The sequence below is a fragment of the Camponotus floridanus genome, unplaced genomic scaffold, assembly GCF_003227725.1.
Source record: "Camponotus floridanus strain SB8 unplaced genomic scaffold, Cflo_v7.5 scaffold44, whole genome shotgun sequence".
NCBI lineage: Eukaryota > Metazoa > Arthropoda > Insecta > Hymenoptera > Formicidae > Camponotus > Camponotus floridanus.
Window position 1 is genome coordinate 320,997 of NW_020229592.1, and position 17,021 is coordinate 338,017.

A 17,021-nucleotide genomic window follows, 5' to 3' on the forward strand; every position below is an offset into this window, starting at 1 on the left:
TAAGCCATCGATTAAATTTTCATTAGAGGCGGGAGTCGACAAAAGCCGTTAAGGAATACATTCCTGCTACTAATTCCCACATTTTCCGGCATACTTGGCATACAATCGGCTGCAGCAAGCCTACGATATAGCACGGTTCGAGCGATTTTTCTAACTATCCGCGTAATCTAACGCAACGCGTCTTACGTTCGTTGTTACGATTGCTGTTGTTGATTTTACGCAATCTGGCCGACAGGGATACCAAGACGGATCCTACATTATCGTACTTGACTTTTATATATACTGCTTGCTTCGATAACTTACTTCGGAGCTATATCGGAGCCTTGCTGCATGAGCGAGCCTATGGTGAACCAGAGCGAGTTCAGTAGGGTGAACTCGTTCTCGAGGACCTCCGACTGCCCGTTGCACGGATGGGAGTTCTCCCACTCGTAAGGGCTGAACCTGCGGACAGGTGAAAGGGGAAGGTCTCAGATTAGATGTCAAAACGTGCATCTCTGTCTACGTATTATCGTTGTCATCCTGAAATGGCGCGATAAATCCATGGAATTATTGTGCCTCGCGCCCAAATCAGCCAATTGAGATTATATTATTTGCTAAGTCAAGTAGTACACCGTATGATTTTTCCATGAGAAATGCGCAACACGCGTGAATAAATATATGAAATATATAAATTATGTATGAAAATATAATAATATGTAAGAAACAATACATGTATAATTCATATTATTTATAAAATAATAATAATATCATGAAGAATTATTCTGTGGCACTTTCATTTTTTTGCTCGATAAGAGAAAATTTAATTTTTTTCCATGACAGAAAATCACTGTTTTATTTCCTCGGTCTCAATCTTATCACTTGACTATGCATGAAACTGTTTAATTAATAAGAATTAATTAATTGTATCAGGTAATACGTATATGTTAATTAAAGAAACAATGTTCTTCTTTGATTTTCAGTTAAAAATGCGTACAACATTTTACATAAATAATATTTTATTTTGTTTCTGGATTCCTCCCTTCTTTGAGTACAAGTAAAGTTACTCAATTTTAGCATCCCACTTCATTTTCATTTAGCGATTGATCAAGTTATCTGTATTTCTTAGCGGCCAATCGCTCCTATAATTTACGGACGACAAAAGCAATGATGATTAAATTTTACTGAGGGATAATCAGCAGTGTAACATGCAACGAATGCGACGAGCACATCTGTTGATACTTTGCGCGCATGAAGATTATTATCTTGATGCGTGAAAGAAAGCTTACTTGGGCAGAATGTCACAACCCTGCCGCATTAGGGAGCCAATGGTGAACCACAAGCAGTTAAGGAGCTTGAAGCGATTCTCCAGGCGATCCGGATTTTTGTTGCACGGATGCGGGTTGTACCATTCGTACGGCGTGAATCTAAACTCAATTATTCCAAAAACGCTCTGATCCAATGATATCCAAGCACGTTTGTTGTTAAAACTCTATTTTAAAAATTTGATTCGTCCCAAGATTCGTCCATTTTATGGTAAATTCATCTTGATACATATGATGGATATCGTGATCATTCTTGAAGAGACATTTGTTCAGCTCATACGTAATTTGTATAAATAGCTAGTACCATGTATGAGAAACGATAGAAAGAATTATGTTGTATATTGCTAATTTCAATTTAAAAGACAGTAAAGTTTCTAATTTATTTATATTTATAAAAGCTATAAGAGAAACGATATTAATATCGATATAAGTCAATTCAATCTTTAAGGATGTTTTGTGTGTACAATCTCAGTAAAAAGTAGCTGAAAGTCAATATTGACGAATATATCCACTTTTGGTGTATTTTGAGTGATGAGAAATTGTGTGGAATATTGCAATTTGATCTTAGCTACAGTGCAGAGATGTATTTTTTAATGTTTATTGCGTTTTTACTGAAATATTCCGAATTTTGTTAATCGAAATGATTAACTTTTGGCAGAGAATTTTGCCTTGTGACAGATACATGGCTAACTTCATTGGATTATATTTAATTAATTATATTCAATTAATTATATTTAATAATTAATTCGGTAAAAATTAAAATCCTTATAACTCGTGAACGCTTTAGTGAATCGATTTGAAAATTGAACTGAAGATTCTAAACATATGTAAGGACATTCTGTACAATTTTCATTAAATTCTCAATATTTTGAAAATAGGTACAAAACATTCTTAATTAATATTAAATTAATACAAAATATATAATGCATTAAGATTATAAAATTACGATATCTCTCCCAAATTGTTTATAAGTTTCTTTATAATGCAAGAAAGAAAATGTCTAGTAAAGCTTCATTTTTGACAATAGGCATTTTGTTTATCACGTGAACGATTCGTCTAACAGAATCATCGAGGAGTAACTTGTGCAAATTTCAGCTTCATATCGATTTAAAAATTGTACTGAAAATTCTAAACACATGTAAGGACATTCTGTACAATTTTTCCTAAATTCTCAATATTTTGAAAATAGGTGCAAAACATCCTTAAAAATCATGAAAACATTTCCCTTCACACATTCCCTCGCACTTAATTTATCGTTGCAGCGTAGATAGTAAATGATGCACAAAGTTTACATCGATTAAATGGAGGGTCGAGTTTCCAAAATAGTATCACGACATTATGTCGGAGGAATTTAAAGTGGTTTCACTTGCCTGGCGAGTATAAAGAGGAGCACAGAGACCCCGAGATAAGCCGTCGCCATGTAGATCCAAACATCGAGGCTAAGAGGACTGAGGAACGAGAACAAATTCGGCGGTTGCTTTATGGGTTTGCGGTAAAGTATGCTGATCCCTGAAAATTCAAAATTCGCGTTTTATGCTTGGCCACGGCGCAGATTACAAGCAGAGAGGATGCATTGATGTGTAGACACAGTGGACCGTAGTGTAATTACTCGTGAGATTTATTCCGGTTTTCTTTACGGCCACACACGGCTTACGAGAGCACATAATGGTCCGCGAAATTGCGCTTGCAAAATTATTTCGGAGATACGCAAGGCAAAGACCATCATACGCGTCGTATCTTTGCTTTAGATCTTTATCATTTTTCATATTAATCATTCCTAATATTTTACATTACTTTTTTAAATGCAATAATCCATTTTCGATAATAATAATTTGCAGTAGATTGCACGCGTGTCTATCATTTCTATCATTTTTACTAGTATTGCGCTCAAGAAATTTACCGTTGCATAAAAATGGCATTAAAAAAATAATATCATCTCGCATAATATTCAACACTATAATTCACGCATGAGACGGCATATTTTTTGCGTATCTTATAACGCATTTATGGATGTCATGGAAATGCAGCGGCATTTACTGCACAATGCGATAGCGTTAACTCTTACCTAGAGGCATGAACGGCGTGGTAAAGTCGACAGCCTGTTCCCGATCGTACGTGATGGTGAGATCGGCGATCGCGAGATCGGCCTTTTGATCAAGCAGCTCCTTCATCATCCCATCCCACTCCTTCGTCTGCTTACTGTACGAGCCGTAATGTCCGTCCGGCACAAGCCGGAACGTATAATTGAATCCAAGCAGCCGCGATATCTCGTAAATCAAGTCGACGCTGTAGCCTTCGAATTGCGCATTTCCGGTGAGTTTCTCGCTCGAGTCCTTCCGCATGCAGTACGGCGCACTCTGCGAGATAATGAGCTGCCGTCAACAGTGTGTTGCGCATATGCATCTGAAAGGATGCTGCACGTTTACCGATACGAGCGGCCGAGTTTATCGACGATAACTCTTGACAGCGAAGCTCTCGAGCCCGCGAGTGGAGTTATAATATCTGCAGAAATAATCTCGACGACGCTCATATATGAATATCAAGATTGAATATATTGCATATAGACTGTACATTGTTCACGATAGCCTCTCTGTGTATTAAAGTTTCTTATAATACTGGGATGAATCGAATCTAGATAATATGTAGGGTCCGTAGAAAATAAATGTTTCTTGAAAGGTATACAGTTTGTTTTAATATAAATTACATGTTATTTATATTCAAATGAAAATTATTAATTTCTTTATTTTTTGATGAAAAGTACGAGAAATTTTATAAAATTCATATCATACTTAGAGAATGTCTTGTCTTGATGAGAATTTTTAAATTAAAGTTTTTCATATTAAAAATTAAAGAATTTTATTAAAAACATTTTTCCAATAATACATCAAGAGCTATTTAATATTAGTTGACTATAAGTGCATTTTATTTACAAATCTGAATTTTGAAACATGAACGCTAAAATATTTAATATTCAAAATCGGAAAAGTTTGCAAAAAAGAAATACAATTTTATTGTCTTCGAATCATTAATATGCTTAAAACTAAAATTTTTTTGATCATTTTAAATTCTTGCACTATAGCTATGCAATGAAATTTTATATTTATTTCTAAATTTCTCTTATTTTAATTTTCTAATTTCTTATTTTCAATAGAAACGTAATAATTAATGATATATAGTTAATCAATTTGCACTGCATTAGAAAATTCTCTCCTAATATTTGATACAAATCTCGGGGAATATTTTGTGATTCATATTTGTAGGACATGTTCTTATCAATGATTCGTTTAGCTGCGGATTTTGCTTCCTCATACATTGATTGAAGAAATAGCTCTTGATATATTAATTTGGAAAAATATTTTATTAAAAATGTTTTTCCAATAATATATCAAGAGTTATTTAATATTAGTTGACTATAAGTGCATTTTATTTACAAATCTGAATTTTGAAACATGAACGCTAAAATATTTAATATTCAAAATCGGAAAAGTTTGCAAAAAAGAAATACAATTTTATTGTCTTCGAATCATTAATATGCTTAAAACTAAAATTTTTTTGATCATTTTAAATTCTTGCACTATAGCTATGCAATGAAATTTTATATTTATTTCTAAATTTCTCTTATTTTAATTTTCTAATTTCTTATTTTCAGTAGAAACGTAATAATTAATGATATATAGTTAATTAATTTGCACTGAATTAGAAAATTCTCTCCTAATATCTAATACAAATCTCGGGGAATATTTTGATGATTCATATTTGTAGGACATGTTCTTGATCAATGATTCGTTTAGCTGCGGATTTTGCTCCCGATACATTGATTGAAGAAATGTCAAAGTTTTTTATGAGAATAACTCTCAGCTGCATCTTGTTTCTTATTGCGCGATTTTGCCATTGGAAACTCACCGTCGTCCCTTCCTCGACCGAGTTTCAAGGTACTTAATACATTACCGAGTACATTACTTGTCGCCGCAATTAGCGCAAGAATAAGTAATGCGAGTCGAGCGCGCTGTGAAAACTTCAATTAAGCCGCGCGTATCCGGCAACGGTGTTTCCATCCCTCTCATCTTCTTTCCTCCTCGCGAAAAAGAGGAAAGCGGGAAGCTAACGAGCGCGCAGAACGTTCTCTTCGCTAATGGACGGAAAAAAATTTTCCGTCCCGCTGTGACTGCCGCTTAAATCCGGCGACATTCCTGTTTTTCTCGCGCTTCGATTAAAGCAACCATTTTCGAGCTCGCCGCGCGATTGTCGCGAACGATTTTTGCAGATGTAAACAGACGCGACGTCTTCGATACCGGAATAAACTATTTGCTATTTTATCTCACTTTAATCTAATGTACCGTGCAAAGTAGTCTCTAAAATTTATGTGTCAGTAATTCCCCTTTTCCTAGAGGATTTCTTTAAGCTCCACATGTGCATATTGTTGCGAAATTAGCATAAACGCTCTCTATCTCGTTTAAAGTAGCGATAAAATAAGAGATTTTAGTAAGTCACGTAGAACTATTTTTAGAAATTTTATTGGGAGATTTTATATGTGTAGAAATGATCTTATACATGTTCAACTTTATTAAAATAAATTAAAATATTATACTTTATTACGAATTTTTCTAAACTATTAATTTTATAATTTTCTAAATATTTATAATTTTATAGTTATTATATTTTATTATATTTATTTTATTATATTTTATTATATTTATTTTATTTTATTATATTTATTATATTTATTATATTTATAATTTTATATTTATTATATTTTTATTATTTTTTATATTTTCTATATATTTATAATTTTCTAAATATTAATTTTATAATTTTTCTAAAATAAAAGATGTAAAAGAGATGCTATTTAAAATAATACTGCTGAATTTATTAAAGAAATAGACGTACGCTGTTTTATCTTATTCCATTTGAATGATACACAAACGTTGTATCTTATCTTATTCCATTTAAATAAGACAATTCTTTTTAAAATTCAGAAGACTGAATTTAAAATTCCCATTTTCAAAGATAAAAGTTTTGTTCGGTATATCATTCTGATGTTTGACTGCGATTCTGCCAAAGATATTTTGGAAACATTACTCACCAGTATGGTCGTCACGATAAAAGTCTTATTTTGCAAGTTTTCGACGATTTGAGTGTAAACGTCGCCGTAGCTCCTCGTGAAGTTGATACCTTTAGTACTATTCCAAGTACCGATTTTCTTCAAGCCCTCTTTACTATTCAATTCGATGATGTCCAGGACAAAATCAGAACGGAAACCCTGATGGTCGAACTTGATAATACCCGTGAGTCCTGTCATTTCCACCTGAAAAAATAGCAATTAATATATGTTAAAGAATAAATATTTTAAATTATATCTGTAAATATGCTAAATCTTGTTGTTGCTAATTATCATCGAATAATATTTGCAATCGGGAGATTACACATCAGAATTAATATCATATTTGGAAATATATGTACATTAAATTATTGACATCCCAGATTTAAGTATTGAAATATCTGGACACATTTAATACGCGAGCAAATTAACATATGGTTAATAACAGTTTCACATGTACATGTTCTACATGTTTTACGTGTATGTGCATATGATGTACAAATACGTACAAATGAATATATCATTCTCAAACATCATGCACAAATTTCGCTAAATGTAAACCTTTGATTTTGTATCTTATTGCTCTTGAAAGACAGGAAAAAATATAAATTTGTTTCATATAAATTTTATACACGATGTACATCATATTTAGTTGCCAATATAAACACTTGGTGTACCGTCATTTCTTAAACAGAGGAAATTTGAAAGCCACCAAGAGTCTCTCTCTCTCTTTATATACGTTCAAACTGAGGTACGAGGAGATTCGTGGTGCATTTATTACGCATACATAGGGTTTGTCAAAACATTTGCCGTTTGTAAAGTCGGTATAAAGCGAGCGCCTGGCAGCAGTGTGTCGGGTGTTATAGTTCACAATTACATTGAGACGCAGAAAACGCATTAATATGCGGCAACATTTTGAGACGGAAATTTCGTCGCGATATTCGTAAAGAGAAGCGATTCGCGAGTAATTACGCTCCGCATGATAACCGAACCTTCCTGTCTCCCTTTCCGCAAGTTACATTATATATATATATGTATATATTCGTAAAACGGTGTGGTATAATTACAGATGAAATTCTCGGTGACTGCTTGTAATTACTGGTTCATGAATATCGCGAAATTAAATTCAGTCTTGAGCACGAGATTAATACAGGCGTTAACGTTAGCTATTTACAACGTAATCTTCAAAAAAAGACCGTTTCAGTTAATGATCGTGACAGTTATTATTCGAACGCAACGTATCAATCTTCATGCAAACGAATATAGAACAATCTGTCTGCTTTAAGAAACTGTCGGGGACAACATAATGAGAATTGATAAGTCATATCGCTCATCGCGAAATCTTCATTTGAGGAAATGAATTAATCGCAGTCACACACGTGGCAATTTTAAAGCGTTTTTAGCTAGTCATTCTGTATAATCATTTCTACAATACATTATAATGGAAGTCTCTATTACAGTTCACAAGCGTGTTCTCTCAAATGAAAATGATGTCACAGAAAAATTATTCCTACGTAATTTATTATTCATACACGTATTTTTTCGCATTATCTCATTCCTATTGTCTTCCTAATTAAGGATGTTTTGTACCTATTTTCAGAATATTGAGAATTTAATGAAAATTGTACAGAATGTCCTTACATATTTAGAATTTTCAGTCCAATTTTTAAATCGATATGAAGCTGAAATTTGTACAAGTTACTCCTCGATGATTCTTAGACGAATAATTCACGTGAAACAAAGCGCCTATTCTCAAAAATGAAACTTTACTAGACATTTTCTTTCTTGCATTATAAAGAAACTTATAAACAATTTGGGAGAGATATCATAATTTTATAATTTTAATGCATTATATATTTTGTATTAATTTAATATTAATTAAGGATGTTTTGTACTTATTTTCAAAATATTGAGAATTTAATGAAAATTATATAGAATGTCCTTACATATTTAGAATTTTCAGTCCAATTTTTAAATCGATATGAAGCTGAAATTTGTACAAGTTACTCCTCGATGATTCTTAAACGAATAATTCACGTGAAACAAAGCGCCTATTGTCAAAAATGAAGCTTTACTAGACATTTTCTTTCTTGCATTATAAAGAAACTTATAAACAATTTGGGAGAGATATCGTAATTTTATAATTTTAATGCATTATATATTTTGTATTAATTTAATATTAATTAAGGATGTTTTGTATCTATTTTCAAAATATTGAGAATTTAATGAAAATTGTACAGAATGTCCTTACATATGTTTAGAATCTTCAGTATAATTTTTAAATCGATTCAGTATAATTTTTAAATCGATTTTAAAGCGTTTATGAGTTATAAGGATTTTAATTTGCACCGAATTGATATGTGTTCTTATGGGAAACGTATAACCACGTCGATTCAAATGACAATATTCAGAATTTGTTAAAAATTTGCATAAGTTTAGATACAGAGGAATATTTGATCAGGATACAGAGGAATATTTGATCAAATAATATTATACAAGTACTAACTGGTTAAAAAGATATTAAATATAATTTAATGAAGTTAGCTATGTATCTGTCACAAGGCGAAATTCTCTGCAAAAAGTTAATCATTTCGATTGACAAAATTCGGAATATTTCAGTAAAAACGCAATAAATATTAAAAAATACATCTCTGCTCTGTGGATATTCGTCAATATTGATTTTCAGCTACTTTTTGCTGGGATTGTACATACAAAACATCCTTAAAAAAATATTAAGAATTTATAACAAGTATTCAAAGTAAATACTTTTAGATGAGAAAAATATAGAAGATTTTGTTCCTAAAGATCCTAAAATATAAAAGATTCTGTTTCTAAAATGATATTTTCTCAGTTCGAAGAGAGAGTAATATACTTCCCTTTTTCATAAAAATTAGAGCTGTCACTTATAATTCAAAACGAACACGCGCATAATGAGAACGGTATCGCATGTAATAATCCAATTTTGCAAGTTCATCGAAATTACACGCGCCAGCTTGATTCTATCGACATCAATTTTTGCTGATCCTTGTCAGGCCGTTCAATCCACTCTGCATGACAGGTTTCGCTCGTTCGTGACATATACGCAGTCACGGCTGCATATGAGAGTCGCCTCCGCTCGGAGAACATATCTTATGGTACTTGTCAATTTCGACACGGCGAATGACGAGGCACATTGCCTCGTATCCTGCATGCAATGCGTATTTATATTCACGGCAACTCGTATCACGCTGCTGATGCAATGCGTTTCCATACCCTGCGTGTGCCGATTTCGGCGTTAAGCAGCTAGGATGTACAAATAAACATATTGTACCGAAGCAATACGAGATAGCACTCCTCGTACAGATTATATTTTGCATATCTAAGCTACATCATTTCATTTATTAAGAAAGTATATATATTAAATTTAATAATTTCCCGCTTTAAGATACAGCCAAATCTTATATACTTTCAGTATTTTTTCATGATTCGTCTTGAAAGGATCAATGATATTAAATTATTGTATCCATTTACGTAGAAAATGCAATACTCTTTCTACGTAAATGGATACTCTTGTATCCATTTACGTAGAAAACGCAATAAAAAGAGTACAATCTAATATGATAAAATTTTGTCTCGATTGATGATGTAAGTATCTATCAAATTTTTTTACAATGCATTTAATTCGCAAATTATACCATACATATACATTATATTACTTGTATAAGTTTGTCATAAATAGGCTTTAAATTCTCTAGTTTCGGCTCTATATCAGAATAAGAAGAAAATTTTTATTAATAAATGTCATCTTTGCAAACGAATCCTTCGAAGAAGGATAAATCTTGGCAGAACTCGTATTGATTAGGACTCTATTGCGTGTATTTGGCCTGAATATCGCGCGCCAATTCATACGTTGCGCAGCATACATCCTACGGCCTTTGCGTCAGGGATGTACCGGGGTAAAACCGCGAACGACAATTTGTCAGCGCGCGCGACAGCTTCGTTTAAACTGGAGTAACTTTCCATTGTTCTACGAGAACAATCGTGCGGATCGTGGAAAGTCAATGCGTCCGGGTTTCGCGTGATTTCCTGCATCTCGCGCTGGTGTGTCACGTATATTTATATCAATTTTTTTTCCTTTCATCTCCGCGCACTTTTTTATATATGCGTGTCATGCATCTTGCTTCTTGCATTAAAAACCACCCGAGAAATGCAGAATTTACATTGATGTTAAATTGACGAAATTTATCTAGCTTTCATTGTTTCATTAGTCATTAGTGTTTACAAGCGAATTGTGTACCAAAACGGCATATCTGATATTTGCTAGTGTCGTATCAATAATCACTGTTAATTCTCGTATTTAATGTGTTCAAAAATATACGTTTTATAAGTAAAAAATGATCAATTTGCTATATTATTACACTGAGGGAAAAATTTTTTTTAATCAAATAAATTTGTTTTCTTGAAACTTTTACTTTAAATGGAAGGAATTGTTTATTTTATTTAAGCAAAATCATTTAATTTTAATTAAATATGCATGTTATATTAAGTACATTATTTTCATTTATATATTTTTTATATTTAAATACTATTTTCGTAAAATATATACTATAATTTATTAAATTAAATATATTATTTTTTAAAATTAAAAAATTTTAAATTTTTGAGAATAAAATATGCATTTTAATAAATATTTTGTAAAATTAAAATAAAAATATTTAATTAAAAATTATATTTTTTAAGCATATATTTTCTTAAACATATATAAATAAATACTTAACTTAAACAAACAGACGTTTTGAATACGTTTTAAATACGTGATTAGTACCCACCGAATAAATAGCTTTCTTGAGTTAACTAAAATTTTTTTATTTCAAGATAATTTTTTCTTCAATGTATATATCTGTAAGATTAATAAGGAACAAAGCCAAAGAAGAATTTGCAAATTTTTTAAGGAAGTGTAAACTTTACGTCATATTTGCGAAATTTAATCTCTTATTTTTAATTATAAGAAGAAGAAAACATAATAGAACTTATGATTTATGCTGAATGACAGATGGACCTATGGTGCATTGCGTGTGATGTACGTGACAAGACTCATGATGCCTGTTAATGAGCGATGCGCAGATCGCGCGGAAGGCGAGCCAGCAAATAGGTTGGATTAAGCATATCGTTATAATGGCTTATTACGTTGTCGGTGCTCGATCGATTGACGGTACCCATAATTTTGCGAAATTAATTTCCCCTTGGCGCGGTACATTTGCGATAACCTGCTTCTGCGTTGGATAATACAAGCGTATACTAATCATGCGAAAGATAGGCAATGCATGAACATTGTTTTTGCATCGAGATTAAATGCATATTTTACATTGAACAATAATATTTTATGGAAACATGGAAGGATCACATTATTTTCTATCTCTAAATCTACTTAATTAATCTGGTTAATTAAATATTGCCATAAAACATATTTTTCATTTCTTGCTATCTTTGCTGAATGCGATTTGCTTATTTTATGTTCGCTTTATTTAATTAATATGAAACTTACGCATTTAATATTAAAATACGTAATATAAGAATTATGCTGCCCATAAATAGGATGAAAAATATTTATTAGTAAAGACATATCTTTTCCATCTAAAATATCAGGAAAGTTGCTGCGTTTAAGAAATTAAGTAAATATGAGACCCCGAGAGGGTCTTCTTTCTCTCTTTCTATCTAGCATATTGGGAGATATTAAATTTATTTTAAACTTTATGAAAATAGTTTACGTTTTATATGATGCAAAAATAAAAAAGCGCATGTTATATATTTTAAATGAATAGAATATTTTCATATTTCCAAACTGGATATTATTGATCGTACTGATTAATGCTACTTACGATTTTCATGTAGTTAATAAGTGAGTATCCATGAGGCCAGGTGTCGGTTGATTCGCAGGATAATGGCTTGATATCGATTTGCTGGGACGTATCAAGATCGTGCAATGCCTTGGCGAAGAGATGGACGGCATCGTACAGTAAGGATGTTTCAGTCTGTGAATTATAATTGACAAGATGTCATCAACGAGAGAGATACGTTTTGCACAGGCTATATTTCACACAAAGTAGCAAAATTGTAAAATATTTTAAATGCAGAAAAAAGTTTATATGTCGATTTTTCGCGAGTTATTGCCAACTATAAAATTAAATCAAGCGCACTTGATTAATGAATGATTAGTCATGAATACGGAGAAATGATAGAGGCAGATCGACGATTTATTATTTTACTAATAATAGTGCGTATGCATGACTCATTGTCAATCTTATGAAGGGATACTCGCGGAGTCACGCGACACGTGAGTGAAATCAGCTGCTTGTCATCGCGTCGTACTCCCTTATCTGTATTTCTGATCGTGAGGATTTGCAGCGAATTGAGACGAATTGCGTATGAAAGTCGAAATTGTGCAACATCTTTCCGTCTAGAATGAAACTATTTCGATCATGTAATAAAATCCCTTCTCCCTGTAACACATTCTTTCGTTATTGATATTTCTTGAGATCATGTGGCTTTATATGTTTTGTACACAGAGCATGTATATACTGGATGTTGTGGAAAATGATAATAAGGTTGTCTCCTATATCGAATTTCGATACGATTTTTCTTGCGCATAAAAATTGAGAGGCAATATCTTCTGCAATTCTTCAATTTTCAATATAAGAGTACCGTGCTGAAATTTATGGGGCGCTAGCCAAAAATTCATACATATTTTAGTTTTTTTGAATAAACAGAGAGTAATGTAAAGTTTTCTGCGTATGATTTTTCTTGCCTAGAGTTTGACATATTTATTAATATATCCATTGCTTGAGCGAAATGCGTTATATTACTACAAATTTATTATAAAATTATAATAATTAATTATTTATTATAAAATTATAATTATTAATTATTGAATATATTGAATTATGTTATGGATTTTTGAAAAATATCCTATCTATTTATATATCCTCTTAAAAAAAGAATCAATGTATGTGACATTAATAAACGCTTGATTCTAAAGAAGAATATTTTATATCGTCGATTTAGAAATCTCAAGCAAAATCTTATCTTCCGTGCTTAGGACATTGAAATTATCAAAGAATGCGAGAAAAAGAATGGAAAAGCTAGATCTCGAATCTTTCACAAGAAAAATCGTATTTGTTGGTGAAGATCGAACGGAATTCTCGTTTCTGCTCCAACGCATGCGGAGGACGAAAGGACGAAAAGCTCGGCTTCTGGAGGATTTCACGGCAAATTGGTGCCTCTGTTTCTCCGACATTTATATTTCGTAACTCGCGCGTAGCTGTAAAAGCGGTATCATCTTAGATATCGCGCCGTGGGGTGTACATTCCTTCCGATATATTCGGGACAACCAATATCCTTACTGGATTTTACGAGGCCTCGTCCGGAAGGCGTATTTACGCAGGTACGAGTCAATGTATACGATTCACATGTTTCCCAATACGAAGGGACCGTAAGGTGATATCCTTATATAGATACCCCAAAGTTTCGGACAAATAGAAGTTTCATGAGAAAACGACGTTTTTTCCTAAACTTTATTCATTATTCGCGCATCATTCGCGGAATATAAAAAAAAGAATATATATCAAATACGCGATTATATTAAAATTGCGTATTGAAAAATATATTCTGAATGTGATCGGCAAAATTTCTTTTTTTATGTTATCTTCGAAAATATTTCTTATTGAAATAATTTTATTTTTTTGTCTGTTGTTTTATAAAAGAAATTCAAATGGTATCTAAAACCGTTTCTATAGTTTTTGACACTTCACAAGCAAGTAAAAAATTTATTTCGAATATGATTACACAGCCACATAATCGGAATCATAAATAGTTTTATCATAGCTTTTTCAAATTTCATTTTATTAAAAAAAAATTAAATTTGTATTTGCGTTGAATAGTTTGTCTTCTTTTATACCAAATATCTTAGAATATCTATAATTTTTCATAATATAAAATTTTATAATAAAAATTATAAAATAAAATTAATAATTTCGTTTTTATAATTTTATTTTTCTTCTTTAATTTTAGAGAATATAAATTTCAAAAAAGATAGTGCAATATATTTACAACAATACAACATAACGATCGTATAGTTTAGTATAGCTTCTCATAATTATGATCGAGTAGCTTTTCTTCATCAAGCATTCTCATTTTCACCGATAATAATTTATTCACAAATAATCAATTATAAGTATAAAAATAATCCCAATCATTTTAAATCATACTCTTATAGAATTCGAAAGCATTATTTTAATGAACTTTAACAACTATAACATTTTTTATCTATAACTTTTTTTTATAACAATGTATATATCTAACTTACCTTTATAGTAGTGAGATTATTCTGTTCCACGCGTGCATGAAGAAAAAACACAATTTAATATTCTATTTAATTTTAAAAATATTTTTATAGGAGGATTATAAAAAAATATTATATTTTATTAGAGAAAGACTTTTTTATACTTTATAAGAGAGAGAGAGAGATTGGAAAAATAAAATTAATATGATGTACAGAGCATTAGATTGAATAACAGAAAGCATCGATTTTAAAATAGAATAGGATAGCTTTTAATCATCTGTAGAAAGCTGGAAATGTGAATATAGTTGCTAATTATTAGAATACAAATTTGTGCCACGTAATTACTACTTCTTATGTAAATCTAATAATGCGGATCGTCGCAAAATAACCCATAATTTACGCACAAACTTTGAATAATTCGACAATATCACTCGTTACAAATATCACATCTAATCAAATCAATATATTGTCCGTTTGTTTGTCATCAGGTTTGAATACGCGATTGAATTAATTAGCCTGACTTTGACGCGCTCGTAATAGGATTGTCGACATTCTCTCGAACGACAGACATATCCCCGTTACGGAATTTGGCCAAACGTGATTGTTCGTTATGCGACAACGCCGTTGCGTAACGTTGCTATTAAATTTCGAATGACAGTGTCGCGACACGACAGAGACATGAAATAGACTGAATCATCTCTCAATTAAATCAATGATGTCTATTTAATGTTTCATCTAAATCCTTCGAATATACATGTATGATATATTATTAAATTAATGATGCATTGCTAGTTAGAATTAATTGAGAAATTATTACACCTTCAAAAATTTGCTTTTCTAAAATAGGTTAATCACATAAACTAAAATAATTTTCATGTATATGAAGTTTTGATTTTGTTTGAAGTGAATTATAATAGTTCATATTGTGTATAAAGCATCTTTAACTTTAGAAAAAAGGGGAAACATATTGTTAAATCGCATTAATTCATAGAGTTCCTTAAAATGTTTAAAAAAATATTAATCCAAAAATATTAATCCTATTAATTTAATTGTTTCCTTTAATTAAAATACAAGATTTAGTTATCGGTAAATAAATCACGGTTTTTACAAAAGCGACCAAATGCTCGAATACAATGAATGGAAATGAATATAATAAAATTGCGAAATGCTTTCTTGAAGAATTGAATGTACGAGATGTTCTTGGTCCTGTAAGTTTTCCGGAGAGGAATCTGCAGACCTAGCGGCCATTGTGCCGGTTGGATAATCCACCCTCTTGGCGGTAACCGGCCTCGTGTCGAGGGTGGAAACGCCCTGGAATTTGCCCTTTACTGATAAATTTCCCATGAATATAACGCCTATCCGAGATAGGGGTTTTCTGTCGATTGCACGATCTTAAAGGTATTCGTTCTATAAGGACAAATCCTGACGGAAAATGTGCTCTCATTTGTATATAGATGAAGAGGGACGAAATTTGTCTCCATTTATTAGTGTTCATTCTCATGTTAATAAGTGCATAATCTGCTTTTTTCTAAATCTTCAAGAACTTGCAAGATTACTGTATGCTTTTATAAGAATTGTTAAATTTTGTCAAAAAATAAGAACTCTAAGCTTACAAATAAAAAAAAATTAAGCATATTTCAACTGTATCTTATTTTTTCATCAAATAGTATCTTTTACTTTTTTGAGTTACTGAAAATGGTTCGAAAATGTTCTATTAAATTTTCTCTTTTCTTGAAGCTTTGTTTCAGATTTTTTACGCGTCTGATTCTTACTTATTCGTTTTTAATTGAACTAATCTAGTTTTTTTTTAATTTTTGTTTATAAGAAATTACATTAAGACAACATTGTAAATATTTTATTTGGAAAAACCTGATTAATTATTCAAATTATTAAAACGTTTACTAATTTTAAACGTTTTCGAACTTTTCTAGTGATCATAACATAAAGTATAAGAAACTCATTCATGACGTTGTTATCAAGTTTTAATAATAATAATGTGATGATAGAACAATCTAGTGACAAATATATATTTATTATCAACGAAAGATCTGAATCTTTCTATAACTTTAAATATCGAGTAAAAGTTTTTCCTTATAATAGTTGTCGAGAATAAGAAAGTGCAATCTTACTTAAGAGTTTGAATTCTAATTCAAGAAGTCCGCTTGTTCTTTTTTTATTGTAATTTTCATATTTCTGATTTTGAGATAATACTGATAAGTCCAACAGTCGACATCTTGCTTAAAATTGTGACACTGTACTTAATGAATTGGCGAATCGAGAAAGTTTTTTTACTGATATTTCTTTG

The 17,021-nt window shown here is 31.3% G+C and overlaps 1 protein-coding gene and 1 long non-coding RNA gene across 7 annotated transcripts in view; one reads left to right on the forward strand and one right to left on the reverse strand.

The window, feature by feature from the left end:
- LOC105248646 (glutamate receptor ionotropic, kainate 2) overlaps window positions 1–17,021 on the reverse strand; it is a 252,433-nt gene that overhangs the window by 11,598 nt on the left and 223,814 nt on the right. For 2 of the 6 annotated variants that reach the window (XM_025411843.1, XM_025411844.1), the window contains exons 8-14: window positions 14,741–14,761; window positions 12,258–12,410; window positions 6,385–6,606; window positions 3,367–3,658; window positions 2,672–2,810; window positions 1,266–1,403; window positions 304–441 (exon numbers count right to left, since the gene is read on the reverse strand). In XM_025411843.1, coding sequence (XP_025267628.1) covers window positions 304–441; window positions 1,266–1,403; window positions 2,672–2,810; window positions 3,367–3,658; window positions 6,385–6,606; window positions 12,258–12,410; window positions 14,741–14,761 — 1,103 coding nt within the window. The remainder of the gene's footprint in view (window positions 1–303; window positions 442–1,265; window positions 1,404–2,671; window positions 2,811–3,366; window positions 3,659–6,384; window positions 6,607–12,257; window positions 12,411–14,740; window positions 14,762–17,021) is intronic. The other 4 variants (XM_025411845.1, XM_025411846.1, XM_025411847.1 and 1 more) reach the window with 4 other exon arrangements.
- On the forward strand, window positions 6,480–12,386 carry LOC105248645. Its single transcript, XR_888991.2, has 3 exons — window positions 6,480–6,586; window positions 11,432–11,530; window positions 12,271–12,386. It is a non-coding gene; the product is annotated as an uncharacterized LOC105248645 (long non-coding RNA).